Genomic DNA, 17,602 nt, shown 5'->3' on the forward strand with positions numbered 1-17,602 from the left:
AAGTAATGAGGTCTTCTTCATAGAAACATTAAGAAGAAAACCATAATCTGCTGTATTGTCACAAGTGATAGTTATTGTTATCTTTTAGCTGCATTTTTTCCCCCTAATTATGGTTTAATTTATTGAACTCTTACTATAGGCCAGGCACTTTCTAAAGTGCTTTACCTATATAACCTCGGTGTGGGGGGTGGGGGGGAGGTAAGGACTGTCATCACCATTTTATAGATGGAGAAACTGAGACAGAGAAGTTAAACAGCTTGCCCAAGGTTACTCATTTTAGCTGTACGTTCAGTATTTTCTATAATTTTAAAACATAATTGACATACTTTTTGAATAACTGAAAGTCTCAAATGGTTTACAATTCAAAAGGAACAAAAAGATAAACAGCAAAAAGTCTCCCTGTGAAAAGTAAGCCCATCTACTAGCCACCCAGTTCCCCAACCCTGAAGTAACCAGTGTTATCAGCTGGGTGGCCTCCAGAGAGAGTGTATACAAGCAGAAACATCCATCTGTCTGTGTTTTGTGTGTGTGTTCTCTTCCCCCCTTTTACACAAGTGGTACTGTTTAATTGCACTGAACACTCTGGAGAGTGTTCCATATGCATGTAGCAGGTGCCACTTTCCTTTCTTTTATGGCTGTGTAGTGCCATAATTTCCTTGGATCAGTCCCCTATTAATGGACATTTAGTTTGTTTCCAGTCTATTGCTATTACAGACTGTTGCAGTAAGTAACAAATACAAGCACACAATGTTGTATGGTTTTGTTTCTTGCTTTTAAAATTAAAATAGGATTATGTTTCACTTGTTAAAATGTCTCGAGGCCGACTTTTTTTTTTTTTTTTGCTGTACGCGGGCCTCTCACTGCTGTGGCCTCTCCTGTTGCGGAGCACAGGCTCCGGACACGCAGGCTCAGTGTCCATGGCTCACGGGCCCAGCCGCTCCGCGGCATGTGGGATCCTCCTGGACCGGAGCACGAACCCGCGTCCCCTGCAATGGCAGGCAGACTCCCAACCACTGCGCCACCAGGGAAGCCCGAGGTCGACTTTTAATGTCTGCATTAATGACTCCTCACAGCCTTCTATTTCCAAATTTTATTCATCCTTTAAGATGACTTAAGCCTCACCTACTTCCAAAAGCCTGAACACTTTTACATTTAATAGAGTGTTTCCTTTGTGTAAAACTTTGAGGACTCTTAATCTAGAGTTTTCTGATAGGAAGGCATTTATCCCTTTTTTTTTTTTTTTTTTGGCCGTGACGGAGCATGTGGGATCTTAATTCCCTGACCAGGGATCGAACCCATGCCCCCTGCACTGGAAGTGCAGAGTCCTAACCTCTGGACCGCCAGGGAAGTCCTGAAAGGCATCTATCCTGTGTAGAATATTGACTTCAGCTTTCATCTAATTCTCCAAGGGACCCTTGACCCAAAAGGGTTGAGAGCCAGTGCACTTGAGATATTGCAAGCTTTTGGAGAAGGGGCTGCATTGTGCCCTTGTGTGTTCTGTGCTTGTAGCACAGATCCTGGCAGAATAGGGCTGCAGTCAGCGGAGACTTGGTGGTTGGTGCCATGACACAGCTGGTCCAACGCTAAGTCTGTCTGCATTTTCCAGCCACAGATTTTACATAGACCTGTTCTCCTGCCCCAGATCATTGGGACAGCAGCCATGTAAGAGGGGTCCTCTTCTTTTTTTTTTTTTTTTAAATTTATTTATTTTTGGCTGCATTGGGTCGTTGTTGCTGTATGTGGGCTTTCTCTAGTTGTGGCGAGCGGGGGCTACTTTTCGTTGAGGTGGATGAGCTTCTCATTGCAGTGGCTTCTCTTATTGCGGAGCACAGGCTCTAGGCGTGCAGGCTTCAGTAGTTGTGGCATGCGGGCTTCAGTAGTTGTGGCTCGCGGGCTCTAGAGCATAGGCTCAGTAGTTGTGGTGCACGGGCTTAGTTGCTCCGAGGCATGTGGGATCTTCCCGGACCAGGGATTGAACCCACGTCCCCTGCATTGGCAGGTGGATTCCCAAGCACTGCACCACCAAGGAAGACCTGAGGGGTCCCCTTCTTACCCTGCTTATGTTGCCAGCCTTTGTTATTAAGGCAGAGACTGGAAGGAAAGCCCCTTTTAACCTCTTCTGAAACAAGCTGAGACATCTACAGGCCAGGAGTTTTGAGCCCTTTTGTAAAAAAGCAGCTGACAGACTTCTTTGTAAAAAACATTTACCTTCTTTTTTTGTGTTTGATTATAAAATAATATTCATTGTAGTACATAATTAATATTTTAAAAATAGAATGTATTCAGTACCAGTCCCCAGAGATGGCCACTGTTCAATCATTTTTGATCTAAAAGCAATAACTTTGTATGGTTTAATGTAATACATTGTGTTTTTTATTTTTTAATATTTATTTATTTAATTTATTTATTTTTGGCTGCATCAGGTCTTAGTTGTGGCACGCAGGATCTTCGTTGAGACATGCGGCATCTTTCCTTGCATTGCGTGGGCATCTCTCTAGTTGTGGCATGTGGGTTTTCTCTCTCTAGTTGTGGCACACGGGCTCTCTCGTTGAGGCACGCAAGCTTAGTAGTTGTGGCTAATGGGCTTAGTTGCCCCGTGGCATGTGGGATCTTAGTTCCCTGAGCAGGGATTGAACCCACGTCCCCTGCATTGGAAGGTGGATTCTTTACCATTGGACCACCAGGGAAGTCTCCACATTGTGTTTTCTTCTAGTCTTTTTTTTCCTATGCATATATATTAAGGTGGATATTTTTACATATATGAAGACATTTTATAGATATGTTTTTGTATCTTGCTTTTTCTTGTAATATTAAATCTTGAGCTTTTTCCCCCACAATTGAAAAAAAATGTGCTTTGAATGCTTGCATAATATTCTCTTAGGTGAAGGTGTGCAAATTACATAATTGATTGCTCCTATTTTTGGACATATAGGTTGCTTCCATTTTTTACTCTTGTAAATAAAGTTACACAAGTTTCATGTGTAAATCTTTGCTGTATTTTTTTAAAATTGGTATTACTTTATTAAATTCACTTCTTTTTTTTTTTTTGCTGCACTGGTGGCTTGTGGGATCTTAGTTCCCTGACCAGGGATTGAACCCAGGCCCTCGGCAGTGAAAGTGCAGAGTCCTAACCACTGGACTGCCAGGCTATATTTTCTTAAAAATTCATTTCCTTAGGTTGGCTCCCGATGTGTTTATCAGCTGTTTACATTTTTTTGTGTGAATTGTCCAGTTGATTTGTCTATTTTTAGTGGGGTCTCAGCGTTTTTCTTTGTTAAATCTTTTTCAGACAGAGTGTAGCAGCATGGTATACCTCTTTCTTCCCTGATTCGGGAAATGCTTCTTTATTCCAGGGTAGGGTGTCCTAATATGGTGGATAATGACATGGAAAAGAGCAATGGACCAGAAGTCAGGATACCTGGGGTCTGGTTCTAAGCTTGGTCTCTTGCCTCTGTAGTCTTTGGCCACAGTTTTTGGTCCTCAGTTTTTACATTTATAATGGCTATAAGGATTCTTCTATCACTAAAATAAAAACAACATTCTTCAAGCAGGTTTTTTCTGAGAAGCAGATGACTGCCATTTTGAATGGAAAGTCCCACGAATGGCCTGAGAATTTAGTAAATGCACATTATTTTGCTGGTTCAGAAAGAATATCTTTCATGTGTAAAGCAGTGCTGTGGGTATAGATGCTTAATAGATTATCTTCTGTGTGTGTGTAAGTTGATTTGTATGCATCAGGATCCGAACCAGATCTGTATATTGCAATTGGTAAATTATGACTTTTAAATCTCCTTTATTTTTTTAAAATTTATTTATTTATTTTACTTATTCATTTTTGGCTGCGTAGAGTCTTCGTTGCTCTGAGCAGGCTTTAGCTAGTTGCGGCTAGCAGGGGCTACTCTTCGTTGCGGTGCGCGGGCTTCTCACTGCGGTGGCTTCTCTTGTTGCGGAGCACGGGCTCTAGGTGCGCGGGCTTCAGTAGTTGTGGTGCCTGGGCTTCAGTAATTGTGGCTCGTGGGCTCTAGAGTGCAGGCTCAGTAGTTGTGGCGCATGGGCTTAGTTGCTCTTGCGGCATGTGGGATCTTTCTGGACCAGGGATCGAACCCATGTCCCCTGCATTGGCAGGCGGACTCCCAACCACTGCGCCACCAGGGAAGCCCAGTGCCTCCATTTTAAGAAGCATAAATATTGCTAATTCATTGCCTGGTACGTAATTCCCACAGTATATTTCTGTTGGTACGTAATTCCCACAGTATATTCTGTTACAGAATATATATATTCTGTAAATAGCCACCTCAAGAATCAGGCTTTCACTTTCTGGTGCTCTTTTCTACTAAGCATGTCACTCTGGTCATTGAAATGCTTCTGCTTTCTTTGTATCTTTCCAAAAATAATGATAATGACACTGTTTATGCCAGATCTGGCAGAGAACCAATTTGGCCTGATGTAAAATAAGTTGAATATGCATATTAAGATGGCCTCGTTCTGCAGAACACCTATTGCTTAGTCGCTGGATTTCTTGCCTCCTTTCCTGAAAGGGCAGTAAGTGCACATGAAGCCTGCCCTGTATTAGGAGAGTGTATTTTGGTAGGCATTAGAGAAGTGACATTCCTGGAAATATTAAGTGCCAAGAAAACACTTTTGGGGGTGGTGATGGATAAAAATGGGCAAGTGGAGGAAAAATCGGGGAGCAAATGAGATGAAATATATGCAATAATTTCTTATAGTGGCCTTTAAAATTGAAAAAATTTAAGTGGAGGAACACAAAAATGTCTTCTATTCACCTTTGTTTATAAAATAATAGGTAAGTTTATTTAGAGATGTAAAAAGCTCAGGGAGGCAAACATCTTAGAAAAAACTTTTTTTTTAAACCTGTGTCAGAGGATGGATCTTTGAAATACAGGGGAAATCCCTCCTCCCGCTGACATTCATTTTTCTTTGTAGTTGTCATTTTATTGTCATGCTGGTTTTCTTATAAAGAATAGTTTTAAAATTTCATGGGAACATTCCTCTTTTCATCATGGGGTTCCAGGTTGCAAGTGTGTTGTAGAACTTACCAGCTAAAACCACAGTCCTATTATCAATTTCGAAGTCAAGTGGTAATGAAGCTTTGGGGTTTTGTAGGTCCACTTCACAACTTTTAAAATTTAGTGGGTTAAGCAGGTTTGGGTAAATTTTCACTCTGCTGCTTTAATAGCTACTGCATTTAATGACCTAGTGTGTATTTTCTTCTGTTACTCATTCAGGGGCTGCCTATTGTCAGTTTATGGACATGCTGTTCCCTGGCTCCATTGCCTTGAAGAAAGTGAAATTCCAAGCTAAGCTAGAACACGAATACATCCAGAACTTCAAAATACTACAAGCAGGTTTTAAGAGGATGGGTGTTGACAAAGTAAGTAAACTTTATTCTTTCATTTAGGGTGTTTCTTAACTAGTGGTAATTACTAAGGATACAGATTCTGGGCCATGACTTTGGACATTTTTGTTTTTCTTTTCCCAATTTATATGGTTATCTTTTCTCCAGTTAACAGAATTTACTGGGAGCAAAGTTTCCCTCTGCTCTCCTACCCCCGGTTCCCTTACGGTCTTCTTTCTTCATTATGAAATTGGTAACTGTCTGAAAGATCAATCTGTAAATCTCTACCCATGATTTTTTTAAAAAATTTTATTACTGTTTACTCTCTATTAGTCTGAGGTCTAACTCGTTTAATCTCCGAATTTACTTCTGTAAAGCATACCATATGGTAGAATAAGTAGCTCTAATAGAGAAGATTCTAGAACTACTTGATTTTTATAGTAAAGTACAAAGAAGATGGCTGGCAGGTGCTGGAATGTTCCCTTTTGCTCCCAAGGTTATTTGAAGCTACCAGAAACACAGACCACCAGGCTTCATTAGGGTAAATAGCTTTGTTTTGGTAGATAACAGATTATTGCAAAATTAAGTAGTTTCCCCCCATTAGAAGGGCTTATCCTTTAAGCCATTTGGGGGGGGGGCATTTTTTTTAGTAAAGCTTGTAATCGTCCCCTGATTATCTTACTGCTGTATCTGGTTTTTATTTACTTTGAAATCAGTCTTATTTTTATTTTAGTTTTGTCTCTGTACAATATATAAAATACACATTTGTGTTGGAAGAATATCATTTAGTTATCAGGCATAGTTTAAACTAGGTGTAGCTTATTATATGCAGTAATTTTTCTTTTTATGGAATTTATTTTTTTGAATAAGGAAAATTTTTGAAGTATATAAGTTAGAATAGTGCAGTGATCTCCCATGTACCTCAGTGATTATCAACTCAGGGCCAATTTTGTTTCATGTATACCTCTACCCCTCCCCCTGTACTCGTGGATTATTTTGAAGTGAGTTACAGACATAACATTTTATTTGTAAATGTTTCAGTGTCACACAGAGAAATTTTTAAAAAATTATTTGCTCAGATGGGTGGGTATAGTTCAGATTGTAACTGGAATCCTTGAAGAGTTAAAAGATAATTAAGCTCTGGCCAGCAGTCCCACCATTTGAAGTAATACCTGGTAACACAGTATTCTTGTACAATAAAAAACTTACAGGTCCTTTGAAGTATGTTTAATAGGACTGGAATTACTTGAAAAACATACCATTTTGTAGAAGTCTATCCCAGGACTGATTCCGTACGTTGACCTATTTTTAATACAGAATTTTTTTTAGCACAGTTCATCGTGGATGCCTGTGGTTAGTTTGTGCTCTGGATTTCATACCTTGTGACAGGCACCGTGGCTGTGCAAGTTCCATGGGAGCTTTACTCTTTACAGTGGAATGACATATCTTAGGATGTGTTTGGATGTGTATATGTGACTTAATGTATGATACTTGTTTCTTTTGCATTTCTGATTTCTTTTGATGGACTTGGAGGGGGACTGGCTGTTGTTAAGTACTCTGTGGAAGGCAAATTGAATGAAACTTGCCCTACAAACTTCCAGGGGCTTACTTAGCACTTAGTTCTTGCCTCTAAAATATTTTTTTCTCCTTTGGCAGAACTTTATACTGATTTGATGGACATGTTTGATGCTTGACAGAAGCTTCTTCTTGCTTTGGGCTAAATAGTCTTTTGTTTCTCTGCAGATAATTCCTGTGGACAAATTAGTAAAAGGAAAGTTTCAGGACAATTTTGAATTCGTTCAGTGGTTCAAGAAGTTTTTTGATGCAAACTATGATGGGAAAGACTATGACCCTGTAGCTGCCAGACAAGGTCAAGAAACTGCGGTGGCCCCCTCCCTTGTTGCTCCAGCTCTGAACAAACCGAAGAAACCTCTCAGCTCTAGCAGTGCAGGTAAAACAAACGAACAAACAAACCAAACAAACCCCAAAAACCCACACACAAAAAATACCATTTCCAAATACATTCATTCTTATAGTAGTCAGTCAGAAGGGTTTGGGTAGCCGTAGGCTTAGGGAGCTTAAAGAGCATAAGCCCAGCCACATGGCCGAGGCATGGATTGTGGCATCAGGGCCCTGTGTTTGTTCTTAGATCTCTGGAGGCCTGTGTAATCACTTCACCTCTACCCTGCTGTTTCCTCCTCTGTAAAAGGGGAATTTCAGTACTTGCCCCTAGAGGGCTGTTCTTGAGGCCTGAATGAGTTACTGTATCGATTTGGCCAACACACTTTAGTTGGAATAGACGTCCCTCAGGTTAGCTCACATAAAAGAGAGTTAGTTTGAACACAAGGGCATTTCATCTTAGAGCCCTCGGATGGGAAGTTACAACCATACCTGAACTCCCAGGAACTGAAGGAGCTTTCTAGGTCTCTTGGGGACTGCTCTTGGCTCTGTGTCATTGTTCTGTCTGCAGACCAGCTTCCTGCGCTTACTCACGGCTTCCCTGCCGTCCCTAGAGTGCTAAGTTCTGTGCTGCCAGCAGAATCTAGGAGTCAGGGGGAGGCTGTTTTTAGACACTTTCTTTAAAAGTCTTGTCCTGGTAGGTTTCCCCAAATTGTTTGCAGTAGTACACTCACAGAACATATACTTTGGGGCAGGGTGGATGTTCTGCAGATGCTAACTCCTCCTCAGAAGGTGGCAAGAACGTTACTTAAAGTCGTGTAGTACCTTGAGAGAGGCTGATCCATCTGGTAGGTAGAGAGGGACATTGAGTACTTTGTAATTTTGATAGCTTTATTGAGCTCTGATTCACTTACCATACAATTCACCCATTTAAAGTATACAATTGAATGGTTTTTAGTACATTCATAGGTGTGTTCTACTATTGCCATAATCAGTTTTAGAACATTTTCATTACCCCCCAGAAGAAACCTCATGTGTGCTTAATAGCAGTCACTTCCCATTGTCCCCCAACTCTCCTCCTTCCCTGCCAATCCTAAGCAACTACTAATCCACTCTCTGTCTATGGATTTACTTATTCTGAACATTTCTGAGTGGGATTATAGAATACATAGTCTTTTGTGTCTGGCTTCTTTCATTTAGCATAATGTTTTCAAGGTTCATCCATATTGTATCATATATCAGTACTCCATTCCTTTTTATGGCTAAATAACATTCTATTGTATGGTTGTAGCACATTTTATTTAGTCATCAGTTGATGGTGATTTGAGTTCTTTTCAGTTTTTAGCTCTTAGGAACAATGCTGCTATGACCATTCATATACAAGTTTCTGTGTGGGCGTATGTTTTCTCTTGGGGTATATATCCAAGAGTATATACTCTTTTTTTAAAAAAATTTTTTTAACGTCTTTATTGGAGTATAATTGCTTTACAGTGGTGTGTTTCTGCTTTATAACAAAGTGAATCAGCTATAAATATAGATATATCCCCATATCTCCTCCCTTTTGTGTCTCCCTCCCACCCTTCCTATCCCACCCCTCTAGGTGGTCACAAAGCACCGAGCTGATCTCCCTGTGCTATGCGGTTGCATCCCACTAGCTATCTATTTCACATTTGGTAGTAGGTATAAGTCCATGCCACTGTCCCACTTCGTCCCAGCTTATCGTTCCCCCTCCCCCTGTCTTCAAGTCCATTCTCTACGTCTGTGTGTTTTTTCCTGTCCTGCCCCTAGGTTCTTCAGAACCATTTTTTTTTTCTTTAGATTCCATATATATGTGTTAGCATACAGTATTTGTTTTTCTCTTTCTGACTTATTTCACTCTGTAGGACAGACTCTTAAGTCCATCCACCTCACTACAAATAACTCAATATCGTTTCTTTTTATGGCTGAGTAATATTCCACTGTATATTTGTGCCACATCTTCTTTATCCATTCATCTGTCAGTGGACACTTAGGTTGCTTCCATGTCCTGGCTATTGTAAATAGAGCTGCAGTGAACATTGTGGTACATGACTCTTTTTTTTTTTTTGGCGGTACGTGGGCCTCTCGCTGTTGTGGACTCTCCCGTTGTGGAGCACAGGCTCCGGACGTGCAGGCTCAGCGGCCATGCCTCACGGGCCTAGCCGCTCCATGGCATGTGGGATCTTCCTGGACCGGGGCACAAACCTGTGTCCCATGCATTGGCAGGCGGACTCTCAACCACTGTGCCACCAGGGAAGCCCAATGACTCTTTTTAAATTATGGTTTTCTCAGCGTATATGCCCAGTAGTGGGATTGCTGGGTCATATGGTAGTTCTGTTTTTAGTTTTTTAAGGAACATCCATACTGTTCTCCATAGTGGCTATCATTTTACACTCGCAGCAACAGTGCAAGATTCCCTTTTCTCCACACCCTCTCCAGCATTTATTGTTTGTAGATATTCTGATGATGGCCATTCTGACTGGTGTGAGGTGATACCTCATTGTAGTTTTGATTTGCATTTCTCTAATGATTAGTGATGTTGAGCATCCTTTCATGTGTTCGTTGGCAATCTGTATATCTTCTTTGGAGAAATGTCTATTTAGGTCTTCTGCCCATTTTTGGATTGGGTTGTTTGTTTTTTTGATACTGAGCTGCGTGAGCTGCTTGTAAATTTTGGAGATTAATCCTTTGTCAGTTGCTTCATTTGCAAATATTTTCTCCCATTCTGAGGGTTGTCTCCAAGAATATATACTCTTGGAGCAGAATTGTTGGGTCATATGGTAACTCTGTGTTTAACCTTTGACAGAACTACCTGACGGTTTTCCAAAGTGACTGAATCATTTTATTTTCCCATCAGCAGAGTATATGAGGGTTCAGATTTCTCCAAATATTGAGTACTTTTATTCTTTAGCTTCTTAGAATGGGGAACTGCATAGATAACCCTGTGCATTTCATGTTTCAGATGCTGCTAACAGGCATGTGGAGACTTGCATTAAGTATTTAGTCTTCAGGTTAAACATATGCTAGAGATCCTCCAGCGGAAATGCCTGTTACTGTGGGTGAAAGGCCTGATGGTTATTGAACAGTTTGGGATGTCAGGAAAATGAGATATTTTTAAGCCTGGCATAATGTACAAGCTTTACAAAATACTTGCTGAATGAATAAAATCATGAATGATAAATTTACCTTGAGGTAGCCCATTCTTGATTATTCTTAATTATTTTAACTTGTAGATAGATTGGCTCCTTGTCGCTTTTTCCTCGTCTTTGTCTGTTTTGGCCATTCATACTGAGAGAAATCTTTAAGTACTGGTCAGTGTGCTGCTTTTCTCTCCTAACCCTTCTAAACACCTTTTAAAAGGGAAGCAGGACGGGGTTTTGAAGTCATTAGTGGTCAAAGCAGGCTCTACCCTCTCATCTTCCCAATCCAAGGAGCCTGAGGTTCTGAGTTAGGAGGCACCTTACTTTCCAGATGGGGAATTGTGGGCACCCCACAACAGCTGGGATTGTGAGCTCCTGGCCTGAAGTTTTCCTTTGCTCCATAAAGCTGCCCTGTCTGTGGATGTGGTTGGAGCTGGGTTAAGGTAGATCATCTGTATGTACCAGGATGACTTTGCCTCTTTCAGATGATAGTCCTGTCCACCCCAGCGGAAAAAAGGCCACGCCAAAGGACTTATTCCCAGCACGAAAGATCGTGGCTAAAATTGGTACTTAAATGTGCTGCCAGGATGAAAAACCACTTTGGGCAAACATGGGGTGCAGTCTTGCATGCTGGGCTCTCTCTGTTGGGTCTCCTCACTGCATAGCTGTGGAGGGCAGTTGGTCACAGCCTCCTTTTGTTGTCTGGTGGGTTCTTTTTTGTCTTGAAATTTCTCCTCTTAAAAAAAAAAAAAACAACTCTGCTCCTCTCAGCTCCACAGAGGCCCATTGCAACACACAGAACTACTGCAACCCCTAAGGCTGGCCCGGGCGTGGTGCGGAAGAATCCTGGTGTGGGGAACGGGGATGATGAAGCAGCCGAATTGATGCAGCAGGTAGGCACCTCTTGTGTCCAAGACAGGAGCCACCTTGGGGGAAAGGTGCTTGCTGCCCTGACCAGGGAGGCTTGTCTGTGTTCTTGTGGGAAGACCTGCCTTGTGTGCATACCAAAGCAGTCTTCATGACACGTGTGAGCACTTTGGAGCTGGTGGGCACTGCGAGCCTGGAGGTGACGATGGAAGAGAGAGGGACCCGGCATTTTTGAGTGCTGTTACATCTATTTCTGTTAGAAACCCATGTCTGTTTGGAAACCTGCCCATACGGTGGAACGCTGTTGAAAGTCTTTGGAACGCTGTCAGGGTTCTGTGGGATTCGGAGAATGTCTCCTGAATTTTGGCTCTGACAAAAGATAGATTTCCCTTCTAAATGATAATTTAAAAAAAGATTCCGCAGTCTCTCTGCTGAAATCCTGGGCCACTAGAGTATCAAGTTGAGAGTGGAACTGGTAAGCAAAGCCTATTGCTTTTCTGTTCTTAATAGGTCGATGATTTGAAACGTCTTCAGGATTAAATATCCTGAAGGTACTTGGGAGAGGTCTCTGTAGATCAGAACAAATTTTAGACTTTTAGACATTTTCTCACTAATTCTTATAGTTTTATTTGTTTGTTTGCTTTTGGATGATTCTCTTGATTAATTCCAGATTTAAAATCAAGGATGCTCTGTGATTCCTGTGACTTCGGGATTGAACCCTTTTACTTTCCTTTTAAAAGCCAAGTCCTAAAGCCTGGAGGAAATGGCCTCACTTTAATCCAGAAGCTCTTGTGACCCAGATCATACTTCTGGGAAATCAGGACACAAAAGCCTGCTCAAAGATCACATTTGGTCTTTTTCATTCTTTGATTTGTGTGTGCCTCATGGTCACAGGTGCCTTGGGAGCGTGGAAGTGACAGGGTCACCATCCCCATTGTTGTGGCAGCCTCAAGCACCCTGTGGGCACTGTCACTGTGAGTGCATAAGTCCTGGAGAATAAGGAGCCTTCCCTGTAACTGTTGGTGTCCAGGCACAGGTGTACACAGGAAGCAGTCTCAGTGAGAAATAGGGCAAAGAGGTGTCATTGCCGAGGCCTGGCAGCCAGCACTGGGTTGGCCTTGTGCTCTCCAGGAGAAGATGCAGTGGGTTCCATGGGACTGCTGTTCAACTGGTGTCCGGTGTGAGGGAGCACTGACTTTGGGTTGCGTAGATTTGGGGCGCATCCTGGCTCTGCCACTTAACTTCTACTTGGGGCAAGTCAGTTAACCTCTCCGAATTCACTGCCTCGTATGCAGTGGGGCTAATACTTTGGTCACGGTATTTGAGCGGATTTCATGAGGTGATGTTTTGCCAAGTACCTGGAAGGGTGTTTGGGATAAATGGGGTAAATGGCAGTGGATGAAAGACAGTTGTGATTGTTACGGTTCTTGTCTATGGGCTTGATAGAGTGAAATAGGTTCTGAAGTATGTTTTTTTTTTTTTTTTTTTTTTTTTTGCCGTACGCGGGCCTCTAACTGCTGTGGCCTCTCCCATTGCGGAGCACAGGCTCCGGACGCGCCGGCTCAGCGGCCATGGCTCACGGGCCCAGCCCCTCCGCGGCATGTGGGATCTTCCCAGACCAGGGCATGAACCCGTGTCCCCTGCATCGGCAGGCAGACTCTCAATCACTGCGCCACCAGGGAAGCCCTGAAGTATGTTTTAAAAGTTCATAGGAGTTAGATTTTTTTTGGTGAAACACACAACTGTTAATAGCAAAAACAAAACTACCGTTTTTAGAGTGTGAGCGCCAGTGCTCTTCTAAGCATTTTCTTTCATTTTTGCAGCAGCCGTGTGAAGTGTTACAGAGGACAGTGCGGCTTGGAGAGGTTAAATAGCCTGAGTTGAGGTTTGGACCCAGCTCACAGCCAGCTGGTCCAGCCCTGCCTCAGAACTGATTTGTTTGGCCTGAACAGGGTTTTGATTTTTATTATTATTCTTTTTAATATGAAGGATTTTAGATTCTTTCCAGGTTGCCAAAGTCCTGAGCACACCCTGTTACTGACTCCCATGGCTCATTTACATGATGTCTCTAACCCTGAAAGTATTTGAAGTGGTGACCCTTCTTGATAAAGGTGTGGAGGTCTGGGGGACACGACTGATGTGGGGAAAGTAGAGCCACATGGGCTTGGTGGGCTAAGAGGAGAACAGTGTATTCTACATAAATTACCTTGTGGTGTTCATAAACTTTGGGAGATCTGCAATGATTCCACACTGTTAAGTCATCCTGGAGAAATGTTCTTTTAGTTGATTTTAGTCCAAAGCACTGATGTTCAGTAGAAATAGAATGTAAACCAGAAATGTGAGGCACATATAGAACTTCAAGTTTTCTGGTAGCCACATTGAAAAGAGTAACAAGAAACAGGTTAGATTAATTCAAATAACACATTATCCAATATATCTAAAATATTAGCATTCTGACATGCGATCATTACAAATAATTATCAGTGAGATGTTTTACATTTGAACATTGTACTAGGTCTTTGTAATCCAGTGTGTGTTTGATCTTTACAGCCTGTCTCAATTGCACTGGCCACATTTCAAGGGCTCAAAACACCACATGTGGCTCATAGCTACCTTATTGGCCAGTGCAGGCCCAAAGCATTCTCCTTGGGCTTCTTAGGTTACAGCTGTTACTTAACTATAAGAGAGTGTTCTAAGAGTGACGCTGATTACTGGCCACAGGTTTTTAATAACCTTATAAATAAGCAGTTAGAAGAGTGCCAAGTGAAAGCTGATGACTTAGTCTATGCGTGTTGTTTCTTGTGGATTCATAGTTATTGAGTGATGTCAAGGAGGGCTGCTGCTTTGGCCTTGTGGGTGGGACCAATCCGGCTGGGTTCTGGTGCCCTTGTTGATTTGTAGGCCAGAGAAGTGTTCAGTGGTTTGTGAGGGAGGCACTAGTGTAACGTGTGTGTACAGATGGACTCCAAGCCACCGTGCCTCGTGAAGCTGTTTTGACTTCCCTTTCCTTCTCTTGTGACTAGAAGGCCTCTTCCCTGGCTCATGGACCTTGGGCTGAAGATCCAAGGCAGCTTCCACTACTGGGGATAGTCTACTCTTGCCCTTTTGTCCCCTTCTTGTACTCACTCCACTTTGGGAGTGACTGACAGTTTAAGGAAAGGCAACAAATAGCAGTTAAAGCAGGGGTGGGGAGGGTGGGGGCAGATGGATGATTTCGTTTTGCTGGTGACTAGGTGGTGTTAGTACTTTATTGAAACTTTCAATTATTTTTACTTATTAAAAAATTTTTTTGGGGGATTACTTTTTGGCCGTGCGGAATGTGGGATCTTAGTTCCCCCACCAGGGATCGAACCCATGCCCCCTGCATTGGAAGCGCGGAGTCTTAACCACTGGACTGCCAGGGAAATCCTTTCAGTTATTTTTAAAAGTGATTTCTGTGGTTGCTAAAGGAATAGTGAGAGGGTATCTAGAACCTTGACTCTAGTTTGGTCTTTTCAGGCCTTTGATGTTGAACGTTGAAATTAATTCTTTGACAGAATGGTCCTGGTGGTTCCAGTCACCTGCTTCTGGATCATCTCTGGATGCTTCTCAACTGCAGGTTACGAAGGGACAGGATTTGATCCCTTCGGTTGGGTCTGGCTTCTTCATCAGGGAAGCTGGATAAGCTGTTTCCTTGTTTTTGCAGCTAGAAGTTCAGAAGGTAGACTAGATCTCTCTGGTGTTTCTGGCTCTCAGAATTCCCTGCTACAGCAGCTGTACCTTTGATTCCCTGGCTCGGCCTTCCACGGCGCCCTAGCCTGTAAGGCCTGTGAGGATTTTATGCTGCACCCTATGCCATGTATTTTGCATTCGGTGAGAGTTAAATTGAATTCACATTATAGATTTGAGTATACTGGAACGAAGACATACCGTGCTTAAAATACACAAAGGGCTGTGAGAGTTGTTACGACTTCTATTACTTGTGGCTGGATAGAGTCCTGGCGCAAGCACTGAGATTTATTTCTTCATTGCCCCTTTGTGGAAATTAGAGTCCCTCAATGGGGCTCCTGGACGATCCTGCAGCACAAGTGGTGTGAGCTGACAAGATGCTCAGGGGAGCTAGCGGTGGAATGTGGTGGGGTCTGCTCCCTGCCTCTGCTGTCTTCTCTCCCTTTTGAAACTCTCTTGGGAGAGAGAGTGATGCAGGGACCCTCTCATCAGAGGATGCTTTTCTTTTGAGTCATGGATCGCCCCCTAGCCCCAACATACTGGGGGGAGAAAGAACCATTGAGTTTCCATGCCCAGGCCTGCCTCAGTGCTAGCTGTCTTTGGCTAGTATTAGTCATCTTTAGATAGTTTTCCCCTCCTGGCTTATCATTTCTACCCTGCTCCCTTGGACCAGACCCTCTCTTACCATTGACTTCAACTTGCAGAAAGACCTGAACTTGATTGACCAAGTGCCCTGGTAAGGACTCAGTATATGATGGGCAGCCACTCTGCTGGGCCAGGTTGTAGATTCTGCTTCTGTATTTGTCTCAGGCTCCTATGGGTTTTTCTCTTTGATCTTGTCTTAGTCCCTGAGAAGTTCCTGCATGTTCCATGATATAGCCTGTCCTTTCCTGGGAATTGTTACAGTCAGGGTGCCATGAACAAGGCCGTGTTATTTATCTGGGGCTGAAGAAAATTGACATTAAACTAAAGTGGGGTTTTGTCCTTGTTAGAGAGTTTGATGAAAGCCCACATCTCCTTTTGGGTTAGAAGTTTATCTGATGCGTTGTTGGTGCACGAATGCCAGGTGTCTAACCCTTTCTAATGTTTTGTGCAGGTCAACGTATTGAAACTTACCGTCGAAGACTTGGAGAAAGAGAGAGATTTCTACTTTGGAAAGCTAAGGAACATTGAATTGATTTGCCAGGAGAACGAGGGGGAAAACAACCCTGTATTGCAGAGGATTGTGGACATTCTCTATGCCACAGATGTACGTATTGACGTGAGGATATTTTCTTGCCATTTTGCCACCTAAGAGAAGATAGAAATATTTTTTCTGGTTGGTTTCGGCAAACTCAGTACTGATGCTTGCTGTGTTTCAGCATAACATTCATCAAAAGACTTCATCTTTGACCCTTAAAGTCAGCCAGAGAGGGCACTACTGCCCAGCTTCAGCCTCTGCCTTGAGGTCTGTGAGCCTTTGAGGCAGGCATAGGACACTCAGGTGGCTGGCTGCCCTGCTTCTGTAGTTTGTGACCACTGATAGGTCATGAGTGCCACAAGGTGCTCTTAACCCCCCTATCCCCACTCCACCCCTTTCAGCTTGGACCCCTCAGCCTGAGGTCTGCCTTCTTTTTAATAGGGCCCTAGGCGTGCCCTGGAGAACCAGGCACATGACCCCTATTTGATGTCTGCTGCCCACAGCTGTCAGAGTGTACCTTTTTCCTCCCAACCTGGAGTGTATCTGGTTCCTATTTCCCCAAAGTGCTTTGTGGTCAAGTTTCTTGGGATCCATGTGTATTACACAGCCATATCTGCTGATGTTAATCATGCTATGTTAGCTGAACAAGGAAAACTGATTTTCCCTAGATTTAGGATTTGACATCTTGCTGTGTCCACTGTTTAATGGCTGCAATTATTTATAATTCTTCTGCATGCCTAGCAAGGTCTTTAGGATCAAACTACAGTATATGTCTACGTGTTTCATAGTATGTGGCAGTATACAAATATAAGGCAGCATTAATGCTGTTACTAATAGTGTGCTCTAAACATATCAAGTGAATTTGGGGGGATTAAGACAGATGACTGAAAAGTTGATAATTTGTTCAATAAATCCTTATTTCGGGCTTGCTCTGTGCCAGATAATACAAACAAAGGGGTTGAAGATATAGGTGTCCTCGATCTAGTCTGAGTATTATTTTAGTAGAGTCATAGCTTAAGTAAATTTAGCCATAGATATTTAGTTAAAAAAAGATGGAGGTTGAAGGGGAAGTCTAAATTCTTATGGCATTGTGGCCATTAGCACATGCCAGATGCCCTGGAGTAAGTTTGAGGTGGGAGCCATGGGTGTGATGTTTTCCCATGCTTCTGATGTTGGCTCAGCCTTGCAGCTATTACGTGTGTTGTGGGTGTTTTGGGTAAACAGAACACCCACAACACCTGCAGTAGCATGTGTGCATGGTTCCTAAGTGCAGGCAAAAGAATGAATGAAGGAAAAGCTGGCTGTATGGACAGTTATTGAGAGGAGATGGTATGGCACCATTATGGTGACTTCAGGGATTTTTGAGGGTAAATTTTCTTAAACAACTTTATTGACATAATGAACTGCACATATTTAAGTACAACTTGATGTGTG

The 17,602-nt window shown here is 42.6% G+C and overlaps 1 protein-coding gene across 5 annotated transcripts in view; it reads left to right on the forward strand.

Annotated features, from left to right (window-relative positions):
• Nucleotides 1–17,602, forward strand: part of MAPRE1 (microtubule associated protein RP/EB family member 1) — a 35,205-nt gene that overhangs the window by 10,409 nt on the left and 7,194 nt on the right. For all 5 annotated transcript variants that reach the window (XR_004034027.2, XM_030830921.2, XM_030830920.2 and 2 more), the window contains exons 3-6: nt 5,247–5,392; nt 7,100–7,307; nt 11,185–11,306; nt 16,085–16,237. Coding sequence is in view for 4 of the 5 variants with exons in the window: in XM_030830921.2 (XP_030686781.1) it covers nt 5,247–5,392; nt 7,100–7,307; nt 11,185–11,306; nt 16,085–16,237 (629 nt within the window). In the remaining variant the exon portion in view is untranslated. The remainder of the gene's footprint in view (nt 1–5,246; nt 5,393–7,099; nt 7,308–11,184; nt 11,307–16,084; nt 16,238–17,602) is intronic.

The sequence above is a fragment of the Globicephala melas genome, chromosome 15 (assembly GCF_963455315.2).
Source record: "Globicephala melas chromosome 15, mGloMel1.2, whole genome shotgun sequence".
Taxonomy (NCBI): domain Eukaryota; kingdom Metazoa; phylum Chordata; class Mammalia; order Artiodactyla; family Delphinidae; genus Globicephala; species Globicephala melas.